The 12,300-nt window shown below is 36.8% G+C and overlaps 1 protein-coding gene across 4 annotated transcripts in view; it reads left to right on the top strand.

The window, feature by feature from the left end:
- LOC149167846 (exocyst complex component SEC6-like) overlaps nucleotides 1-12,300 on the top strand; it is a 504,852-nt gene that overhangs the window by 136,583 nt on the left and 355,969 nt on the right. For all 4 annotated transcript variants that reach the window (XM_089433197.1, XM_089433196.1, XM_089433194.1 and 1 more), the window contains 2 exons: nucleotides 7,245-7,383; nucleotides 7,530-7,574. In XM_089433197.1, the coding sequence (XP_089289323.1) occupies nucleotides 7,245-7,383; nucleotides 7,530-7,574 (184 nt within the window). The remainder of the gene's footprint in view (nucleotides 1-7,244; nucleotides 7,384-7,529; nucleotides 7,575-12,300) is intronic.

Genomic DNA, 12,300 nt, shown 5'->3' with positions numbered 1-12,300 from the left:
TTTAATGTTTGTTGAAGGGTTTTGTAAACAACTTATTGTGAGAAATAAGTAGGAGAAATAAATCAGTTACTGCAGTAGAATTTGGTGTCAGAAATTTTCACAACACTTAGAATTGAGAGAATATTTGGTGAGAGATAGAAATCAAATTGAATGAGGGAGTTACAAGTGTATTTAATGAGGAGTTACACTTTTAAATAATGAATCCATACAATTGAGGATAGTTTTAGATAGAGGAGGAATGACTTGTTATAGAGTTTTGTGAACCCAAATTTCGAAATTCAGACTACCAAGTGAGTCTATCATCAGGGGATGCGTCAATAGATATTCTCTGTACATTGAATTAGTGAAAGAGAATTACATTCTTTTAAGTGTAGAGTTACTATTTTATTCCAAGAGAGAGGTTTGATTTTCAAGTAAGAGATTCTCAATTTAATTTACTTATTCAATGAGAGAATTTGGTTTTATTAATCCATTAAAGGTGAATGACATTAGACTATTTTATAAATAATAGTATCATAATAATAATAATATTGTTAAGGATAAAAATATTAATTATTGACTTGTATAATCATGATTGATTTGATTTTAAAGTGGATTCCATATGTCGAGATTATCTTTTACCATTTAGACATGACTTTCTATTTTTGGAAAGTCACTTCCAAATTGAGATGTGGCTTATTATTTTTGGAAAGTCGAATTAGAATTGTCAGAAATGAAATTTTATTATAGGTGGTTCAAACATAACTGAAAGAGATGATTTATTCTAGGAGAAATTCATCCACGAGTTGCCAAAATTAACATATAATAGTGATTCATATCAGACATGGCAGACACTCTCATGGCATATATGATGCATGGTAAACAACGTTATGATATGTATAGAACTATGATTCATAAGCAGAGGTTGTAGACCCCCTTAATGCATGTATGTCAGCGACATGGTATATCTCTTAGACCTTTATCTATGGCAGTGGCTTGGTATGATTGTGATACCTTCAATTTGACTCTGACTTTGATTCAATAATATGGATAGCTTGTCTTCTTGTCAACATGATATTCTGGATATATGTTTGGCCTTAGGTGGCCAAATGTACTTGATGATGGTGAATATGTCTCTGTGTAATTGATCTTTGGATCTTAGTTGAACAGTTGATGAAATCTAATAGAAGAAGACAAATTGAATTCCAGGTTTCCCCCCTTCTGGGGTTTTACCCTCGTCTTCGACCAATCCTGGTGTCTCTATGTGTGTTTGCTTTTCTTCTGATGTTCCTTTTTATTTCCGTTCAATTGTTGATGATGTTATTCCTTTTACATAATTGCATATGTTGCTAATGATGTTATGGGGTGAATGAATATGTAAATTAACTTGAAAAGTATATAAATGCAATTATCAAAACAAAGAACAATATAGGCCTAGAAAATTAACATGTGTGTGCTTGTTAAATGTTTCATATCAGCTGAAAAGTGAAAGAAAAGTAGAGCTTGTCGTATAATGTTTCTATTTCAATTTGCATTTAAGTTATATATGTAATGAACTATGGGGTTGGGCATTAAACTTTTATGCAAAACAAACTGAAACCAGGGAGGGCTACAACAAAACCTAAAATTTCTACAGTTGGTTCATTACATGTGAATTGTGTCCTCACTTGGGTTCAAATTCTAGCACTAATTCTTATTTTCTGATCTTGTATTGAAATGAATTGGCATGGATAGTTGATAATAACTATTAAATGTAATAATTATCGATATCTAAGGAAGGCATGTTGGTTATTGTAGATATTGTTTTAAAAAACAGCTTGGTTGAACCCGAAACGGCCAAGCCAAGGCCTGACCGGGTCGGCTCGGTAACAACCTGGCCGGCTCGGTAACAACCCGACTGACTTAGTAACAACTCGGCCGGCTCGGTAACAACTCGACCGGCTTGGCTGAGCTCGAGCTAACTCGGCCGGCTCGGTGGGCGCGACTGAAAAGCACTATTTTTTGTGTGGATTTGAGGACCCCAAAGCCCATTATTTTCTGCCTTTGGGTTCTTTGGGGTCCATTTCCCTCTCCCAAACCCTATAAAAGCTACCCAACCCCTCTCATTTCCTCATAGCTATCTCATTGCATTTGAGTGAGAATTTGTGAGGAGTTTGTGAAGAGTTGTGGAGTTTGTTTTTGGAGCAGCAGTGAGGAGTCTTGGGCAAGCATTGGAGTAAGAGTGAGGAGTTTCTTGGGCAACCATTGGAGCAACATTGAGGAGTTGGTTTGTTGGAGCAACTTTGAGGAGGCAGTTTGTGCCTAGAGGTATTTTTTTTTTTCACTTCTAAAATTTGTTTTTGCTTATTTATTTTTTTGTGCAAATCTAGAAATTGAAAAGAGTGTTTTTTGTAAAAGAAATGAACATTGAAGCAATGCTATTTTTGTTTGTTTTCATTTTCAGAAATTTTCCTTTCATTTCCAAGTCAAAAAATGGCTCCTAGAGTGAAAGATGTTGCTTGGGCATATGCTGAAATGGTTGATAATCAAATGCATTGCAAATTTTGCCATAGAAAAATTAAGGAGGGTCCTGGGGGCATTAATAGGTTGAAACAACACTTGGTAGGGATTAGAGGCCAAATTACTCCATGTGAATCACCACAAATTGGGGAGATTAGGAAGGAGTTGTTAAATAGCTTTGAGAAGTTTCAGGAAGAAAAAGTTAGGCAAAAAGAAATAGAGGTTGAAATTGGGAGGAAGAGGAGTATACAAAAAATGATGGCTACCAACCCCCATTTTGATTTTGAGGGTTCTTCTTTTATCGCTTGTACTGATGCATCCAACCCCTTCCGCTATGTTCCTCCTTCTTTGGAGTCTATTCAAGAAAAGAGTAAGGGTAAAATGAAAAAGAAGGATGATATGAATATCAAAAGTTATTTCACTATCGCACCCTCCTCTCCATCAGATGCACATGGTCCTGAAGCTAGTAGAACTTTGCAACCCACTTTAGATGACCATTGGAAGAAAGAATTGAGGGAGATTGCTTGTGATTACATATCTAGATGGTGGTATGATGCTGATATCCCCTTCAATGCTTCCCATTCACCATATTATGAGCCTATGTTTGATGCCATATTTGCTGTTGGAAAGGGCTTCAAAGGCCCTACTATGCATGAGTTAAGGGGGTATTATTTGCAGAAAGAAATTTCCTCCATTAATGAGTATTTGAAAGATTTCAAAAACTCATGGGCAAAAACAGGATGTACCATCATGTCAGATGGATGGACTGATCAAAGGAACCATACCATCATAAACTTTCTTATCTTTTGCCCACAGGGAACCATGTTTCTAAAATCAGTTGATGCATCTGATAGGGTGAAAGATGGACAATTGTTGTTTCAGCTATTGGATGAGGTTGTTGAGGAGATGGGGGTGGCTAATGTTGTTCATGTCATCATAGATAATGCCTCTAACTATGTTCTTGCTGGTAAATTGTTAGAGGAAAAACACAAAACCATCTTTTGAACCCCATGTGCTGCACATTGCATAGACCCCATGCTTGAGGATATTGGCAAATTAGATTGGGACAAGAACACTGTAGATCATGCCAAAAGCATAAATTTTTTTATCTACAATCATTCATGGATTTTGAGCATGATGAGGAGACACACAGGGGGCAGAGATATTATTAGGCCTGCCATCACTAGATTTGCAACTCATTTTTTGACATTGCAATCTATGCTTTCACAACATAGAAACTTGCAAAAGATGTTTTCCAGTGATGATTGGAATCAAAGCCAATGGTCTCTCAAACAGGAAGGCAAAGAATTGAAAAAGAAAGTTAATGAAGAAATATTTTGGAGAAAGCCAACAGAGATTATGAAGGTTGTTGAGCCATTGGTTAAGGTGTTGCGGTTGGTGGATGGGGAAAGATTGGCTATGGGCTTCATTTATGAGACTATGGATCAAGCAAAGGAGCAAATAAAGAGGGCATACAAGGATAGAGTGGCTAAGTATGAGCCCATTTGGGCAATCATTGATGAAAGATGGCACAATCAACTCCATCGCACTATACATGCAGTTGGGTATTTTTTGAACCCACGGTATCATTATAAAGCTCTGGCGGCAAGAGCTTTGAGTGGGGAGGTTAGAGATGGATTGATTGACTGCATTGATCGCATGATCCCATTTGAGTGTGATCACACCGACAGGTCACAATCTTCAACAAAGCCATAGGTACCTTTGGGAAGAACCTAGCAAAGATTGCAAGGGAAGTAGATGAGCCAGGTAAACAAAAGTTTCAATTTTCAAATTCTTAATACTTATTTTGTTAAATTGTTTATGATTTGAAAGTTTGATATTGATATAATTTGTTAAAACTTGAGCTAACTCATTACACTACTATGTTTTTTGCAACACAATGGTGGGAGGCTTTTGGTAGCCATTGTCCTCAATTGCAGAAGTTTGCAATTCGTATTTTGAGTCAAACTTGCAACGATACTGCGTGTGAGCGCAATTGGTCTGTCTTTGAGAGGATTCACACGAAGAAGAGAAACCGTTTAGATCAAAAACAGTTAAATGATCTAGTGTATGTCCAATACAACCTCCGGCTTAGACGCAATCAATTGTTGAACAAAAGACGTGATTCAGATCCAATTGTGTTGGAAGATATTGATCCAACATTAGATTGGGTAGTGGAGAGTCATCCAGCAGAGTTTGATTCTGATGAGGATCTTGATTTGGATTTACAGGTGGAGGCATCAGTTGAACATAATGTTCAGTTGAATGCAGATCCACTTGTACTAGCCTCAGGCCCAGCCCCAAGTCCTCCAGTTGCAGGGGCTTCCTCTGCTCAGCGACGACGAAAGCGCATATCTCGTCTATCTCAGCATGTAGCTGCTGCACAGCTTGCTAGTGCTACCACTACTACAGTTGCGTAATGTCCCAAATCAAAATTTTTGGGACAAGCGCTTCATATAAAACTGACATGCATTTTTCAGAAGATTGCCATGTAAAACCAGAATCATAAATCTATAAATTGCACGAAAACTCATTAAAAGATCACAACACGAGCAACAATGAGAAATGCAGCAACCAAAATCCAGCTTTAGTATATATAGATAGATGCCAATACAATAGCTGGGAATGACCCTCCGGTCTCCAAATTGAAATAGAAAAACAATCACTACACTTGTGGATTTTGAATGAATCCACCAAGGGGAGATGGGTGCTTGCCCAATCTCTCTATATCACCCGAGGGTTTTCGTCTTGGGGCTACTAATGGAGTAGAGAACTGGGTCCTCAACCTCTCATACAAGAAACAATATCAAAAACCAAGATGTCCTCCAATGGTCTCTTTGTTCATGGACTCCTCTAGAACCTTCTATTTTATTATTATTTTAATCATGGAGCACCTTTCCCTCTTTTAATTCAATTAAAATATTATTTTAATGCGGGAAAAGTGTAAATTGGCCACCATGTCTCCTTAGGCCACTGAAACTCATATTGAACCATCCCATCCTGTAGATCTTCCCGTTCCGGTTCCAACGAGCTATTACACTGAGGTGTTCCACCAATTAATCTCCTCGGAATGCCACCTCGAGCATAATTAATTAAGTTATGCCCAATAATAATGTTGATTCTTGAAAGTTGTCGAAATGCGACGGAACGAAAGGAAAACTGTGCGGATGGTGGAATATGCCAAGTGAATGCCATCAAATCCCATAAAAACTCCGCAAAACTCCATCAGAACCCCTGATGACATAAACCTGTTCCACTGACCTGGCCATCTCCTACCCTGGAAATCAACCCCGGCTGCACTATGAAGAAGGATAAAAATGGGGACATAACAAGTTGCAGTTGGAGATGATGCTGAGGAGGAGCCATGGGTTTCCCAGACTTTGATTTAGAGGTTGAGCCAAATGATGTTGACTCCTCTAGCAGTAGCCAGTAGTACTGGTTAGTGGTGACTATTGATGTTTCATAGTTTACTTTTGTTGTAGAGGCCATTTAGAGCCTCCTTGGTTATGTGTGTTTGTTTTGATCTCTATATCATCATCATGTATGTTTTGGACAATGCACTGGGTGCCATTTTGATATAATGGATATATTCATGAGCCTACTTTGATTATATGTTGTCTTCTCTCTATATTCTAAAGCTTCGTGTTTGGAAACATGAATGAAAATATTTAAAATCATGTTTTTTTTTATAAAAAAGTAAATATTTAATGTATTTTTTACAATGACTGAGTCATTGAAATCAAACCGGCTGAGTCGATACTAAGTTGGAGTTGGAGTTGGAGTGTGAGTCGGAGCCAACCCTCGGCCGTTTTTGAACCGGAGTTGGAGTTTTAAAACATTGATTGTAGAGGATGATAGTCAGTGTTTGAGAGACGTGTAGTTCCATTGGATATGATTTATTGATGATCCTAATTTCTTCTAATAATGTATAATCCCATACTGTTGTTGAATGACGAGTAAAATGTAGTCATGGTCTTCTTAGTAAGTTGTCATAGTAAACACCCTTTTCTTCAATAGGGATGACATTGACATAGATTATTTTTTCCGTTTGTGTATTTAGGGTGACAACTTAATTTTGATGGTCATTTAAAGGTAGATTCTTGGAGACCAAAGGGTGAATCATCTTAGTCTTCACCAAATATATTTTTTCAAGATATTAAGTTTTAACTTTCAATCAACTATCTACAAATGCAAGGCCCCAAGAATGTCCATTTTTTTTATCTTATATTTGGTGTGAGCATCATTTTGCACTAATATGTGATTGGTTTGCATATGCTCACCAAACATCTTTAAAGACACAGTCGTTTACATTATTGCATTCTTGGCATCCATGATTAGGTGGGTATCAAAATAATTTCGACAGCACGAAAGTTATTCATGACTTGCAATGTTTATTTCTTTGGTAAGGAATCATTATATTTTTAGATCCCTTAATAGCCATCAGTGTGTATGAAATTGCTATCTTTTAAAACACTTCATGGTTACTGTTACTTGTTATCTGTAGTCATTAGAAAATTGCTAGCTGTCATGTTTGTGCCAATATACTATAATACTTGGTGTTAATATCATGTATCGGAATTTAGCTCTAAAATATTGATGTCATGTATTAGTATCTATCTCTAAAGTGTTAATATCATTTATTGGTTGATAGCTTTGAAGTGTTGTCATGTATTGGCATTTAGCTCAAAGTTATAGAAATACTCCTGTTATGTACAATTATGGCTATTTTTTGATTTCTAATCTTTTCCATGGATTTGTTTATGTAGAAAGCCATTGAATCCACCACCGTCTCCAGGATTTTTAGTAAAAGAGAAGATGCAAGGCCAGGGAAAGTGCTATAAAGATAAATGTTATGAATACATCCGAAAATCTGTTGAGGCTCGCTTTGACAAATTGCTCTCAAAGGTGTTTCCATCATCTTTCTAGTTTTAAAATAGTAAATTTCATATGCTGGAACTGAAAGCAAGAAAGAAAAACATTGTGTGATGCTATCATCTATGTTGTCCTAGGAAATAAGTTACCCTAAAAGCAATGATGTCATGATGATGCAGCTTGTTTTTGAGGATTTGAAGGTTGCACTTGAAGAGGGACGCTCGGTATGCATTTTATTTGAAGCTTTTCTTCTGCAATTACATTAGAAAGACATTAGTAGAAGATTGCTAATTACCTTCCAATTGTTTCTTTGAATGATAGAAAGAACTATAAATTGTAATGATTGCATATAGGGGAGCTTGCTCTCAAAAACAAAGATTACTCAAACATTTATATATATTAAAATTACAAGATACAGGGATGAATGGAAGGGTTGAGGTAATCTAATTGTGTCCAAATGCGATCAGTTTACCATATGAATTACACTCTGGAGGCTTCAGTGGCATCTGAGTTAGCACATAACTCTTAATTGTTTGGAACTTTGGATGTCTCAACTAGCCTTGCAAGCGTGTCACAAATTCTTTGAAAAAGGATAAGTTAGGAAGTTTTAGTGGAAGAATACTATGCTACCAAATGAACACGAGCACGTAATGCTATAGTTCTGCTTCTTGTTTACACTTGCCTAGGTAGTGATGCAACCTCTCTCTTGCACACTCACATTATGTCTCATTCTAATTCATAACATTCCTAACTCATCACATGTTACTGATATATAAAGTGACCATTATATAAATGCTGCTTCTCTAAATTTTATTTAAGGGTTACTCCAACTACATGTACATGTATGTTTCCTCGAGTTTCTGGAATAGGGGTGGAAAAACAAAATATATTTAAAAATAAATGCTGCTTCTCTAAATTTTATTTAAGGGTTACTCCAACTACATGTACATGTATGTTTCCTCGAGTTTCTGGAATAGGGGTGGAAAAACAAAATATATTTAAAAATAATTAAAATTCCATACACTTGTAATTTTATAAACATGGATGATCATTGATGAATATCAATAATTCCACATGAAACAAAATATGAGCTTCGTTGAGCATTGTTTCTTGGATTATTTTATTGTAACTTCCGAGAGGAGATTGTGGATCTCAAGAATTTTTTTCTACATCTAGTAAAAGGTTTTTTAGAGAAGACTATTTTATAATTATTCCAAGGAGAGATTATTGGATCTAGGAAAAAAAATTATATTTCATTATATGGAGGTTAAACCTATACAAGGGTTTGGTCTATCTAGTTGCAACTTGGGAGTTGATCATTGGAAGAATTTATGAGCAAGCAAGTTCTAAGCATTGGACTAAGATAAATTATTGTCTAAGCTATGGTTTTTATATTTATACAATCTATTTGTGTGTGGCAAATGTTTTAGGGTTGCCACTAGTAGACTTTCAATTGCAGGGTATATTGTCAAAGTTATATCTAGGAGTACCTTGTCTCAAAGAAGAGGAGTTAAAGCCCTAGACCTCCTACTGTGAGTGAATGGTTATGCCTTGTGTAAGAGAGAAGGTGTTTTAAGTCCTAGACATCCTTGGTGAGTTAATGCTTAAGATCTCCTAGAGTTGATTTAGTTGTGGAGCTCCTGTTGTGAGTCCTGTCCCTTCGACATCTTTTTGTCTCTTGAGATTCCATGTGATTTTCGCCAAAGAATCTTTCTCTAACTTGATATGGATCACAGAAGCCTAAACTCTATTAAGTTAAGCATGTTGTAGAGAAAGTCATTTTGTCTATCTATAGCCTTTTATCCTTTAGTAGAATGTCCTCTTAGATTGCATATGTGACCTCCATAGCCCAAGTAATAAGGCATTCGATCCTCTTTCATCCAACCTCCCCAAACATTTTAATCTTTCAACTTTTTGTTTGATTCATGTTGCTAAGCTTCCTTTACTCCCATTCCATACTACACAAATGAGCCTAGTGACCCATAGAGAAGCCCCCCTTGACTTGGGTCCATCCTTTTTCTAAAGTGCAGAAGAGTGTTGGTGAGGCAATAGTGGCCAACATCTTAGTTACACAAGTCTTCACCTAAGTGCTTGGAATTTACATTTTTGGGTGATGCATTATGTGGTAACACCACCTTATCAACTTTTGGAGTTGTTTGAAAAATGTCAAATAGGGATATATCTGAGTGACGGTGGTCTTTATCTTCCCAGTCATGCTGTTAATTGCCTCCTATATCTCCCCAAGACTAGGGAAATTTGAATCTGCATGCCCCAGGTATCTTTGCAATTAGAGCTGTGAATGAGATGGGATATTTACATTCCACCACCAATGATCATTCAAAATCACATGTTTTACTTTCTTTCCCTGATCTATGTTGAATTCTCCCCATCTAGACTGCTCATCATTAATGTTAGTGGATTATAAGGTTTGCTGAACCTAAAAGCATACAAACAAGAAGAATGAAAATGGTAGAAATCTTGTGTTTGTTGGTTTCAAGGACCCTGTATATGTATGTATCCTATAAATAGCTAAAGAAGTATGGTCATTGCAAATGTACCTCTGTCCTTTGACCCATCATAATTTGTGTGATCCAATGGATTTTTCTGATGTCGTTCAATGAATTATTTAGTACAAACACACAAGGAGTCCCAAATATATGATCATGCCTACCTTGAATCATCTATCTTGCAAATAGGTGATATAGGAGTTGCTTGGTTATATTTACTATTTAGTACATGGATAGATTGGGTTGAGGTGCTTAGTTTAGAAGACACCTTGTCTTTTCTTAGTGTGGGGAGATTAATGACCACCAGGAGACTTAAGGTGCATGTGTGGATAACTCTTGACTTATTTTTAAAGGGGTGCATGCTTGTGAGTTATCAAGAGTTAGGGAAAGGTGACCTCTCTCGGAAACTGTTTCCAATATGTATTCATTATGAAATGACATTAATGAAGGCACATCATCTTGATGGGTGATCTCCCCTTTAGGCATTGATTTACCAACACATATGAGGGCACACTTTATCCTTAAACCTGTTAATGCACCCAGTTATGCATAGTCAGATGCCTATTTCTAGTAGAACATGAGGATGACAAAACGTAGAATAAACTGATGCATCTTTTAGTTAAGCATAGCATGTGGCTGGCCGGTAGTTCCAATTTTCAGCATTATTTGGAGACTGATTTTATACTAATTTTAAATTGCAGTCAGATTGCCTTTACTTCACACGTTGAGGTCTATTTAGCAAGTTCCAAAAGGCAATTCTTACCCTTTTTTTGGTTGATAGTAAGCACATGACTAATGCATACAATGAAGCTGATGGTATAGGAGTAGGGCATATTAGTTGGAGATGGACTTGTCTATTTTCAGTTAGATACTCCATTGAAGGTGAGCTAGTATTTTCATACTTCTCAGTTAAGTCTGGTTGTATCCATGCATACTTCATTTCACTTCAGATAGACTGCTATTCAAGGAAAGACATGGCACGTTATTGGAGGGTTGAATCAAGTTACTTCTCCATCTTCATGTACATCTATAGACAGTATCAAAGCACATCACTTGGGTAACACTTTATGTCCATGAATTTTTAGTTTCTTTGTTTAATGCAGTGTTGATAATATCGATGAAATATTGGCGATATTCGGAAATATCGCGATATTTTCGGCGAGCCGAAATATCGCTGAGAAAATATCGCGATATTTTCGGGAACCAAAAATATCGCGATATTTCAGAAATATTGCCGATATTTCAGAAAATATCGCGCGACAATCGAAAATATTGCCTAGTGACAGTCAAAAATTTCCGCGCGGCTTATAAAAGTCCGATTTTGGTTTTTTTTCAATCATTTTCATTTCTGATTGCTGGAGAAGGAAGGGGAGAGCTATGTGGTTGCTGCCAAAGAGGGTTTGAGCATTCCATAGCTATTATCGCCACCAACAACGAAGATTTCATTGATCTAAGCTTCAAGAATAGTGAGACAATTTCATTTCTTCCATTAACAGGTATGTTCAAATAAACCCCTATTTTAATGAATTTTTTGTTAGTTTTAGGATTGTTCTTGCTTGCCTATTTGCCTACAATCATTTTGCTTGATTTTTTTTTCCATTTGAAAAGATTTTCATGCCCATGAGCAAATGCAAGGGCCTAGCGGTTTGCCTCCTTATCCCTCTCTCTTCCTCACTGTTTCACTTGCGGCTTCGAGAAACATTGTTTACAGTGGTATAATACATCTAAACACTGGGCAGAAAACTAATTAACAGTCACCATAATATATGTCAGGCCAGGGTAACTCCAGCAATTAATGAGCGCAAGACAGAAATGACTGACTTATTCATTAGACAATTATTTATTTATACATATACACAACGGATTAGTTCATCTTCTAGATGACTGTCCAGCTTCACCTCATCCGTTTCGGATTAGGTGTCAACATTCCCCCCCTTAATCTGAAGGGATGTTGGTGAGTCCAAGCATCGTTCTGAATCTTTCAAGCTTTTCTCTTCCAAGCGCTTTGGTGAAGATGTCTGCAATTTGCTCGTTTGTGGAACAATGACGGAGATGGATTGTTTTGGCCTCAACATGATGTCGGATCAGATGATATTTAGTGTTGATGTGCTTAGTACGATCATGGAACTTTGGGTTCTTGGCCAATTTTATTGCAGAGGTGTTATCAATCATGAGTGGAGTTGATTGTATTTGTTTTACCTGCAAATCTTCAAGAATTTTCCTGAGCCACACAATTTCTTTCGTTGCTTCAGCTGCTGCCACATATTCTGCTTCTGTTGTGGAATCTGCTGGTACTGATTGTTTGCGTGATCTCCAGGAGACAGCTCCCGATCCAAGACTCATAGCATATCCTGAAGTAGATACCCCAGTTTCTTTGTCTCCATCAAAGTCTGAATCAGAGTACCCAATCAAGTTGAAGTCGTCCACCTGTGTATACTTGATT

Source organism: Pinus tabuliformis, chromosome 5_1 (assembly GCF_031772625.1).
Source record: "Pinus tabuliformis cultivar Carrire ecotype Pingquan chromosome 5_1, CPIR1, whole genome shotgun sequence".
In the NCBI taxonomy this organism is placed as follows: Eukaryota; Viridiplantae; Streptophyta; class Pinopsida; order Pinales; family Pinaceae; genus Pinus; species Pinus tabuliformis.
Note: the sequence above shows the minus strand (reverse complement) of the source record. Positions and strands in the feature narration are given on the sequence as shown.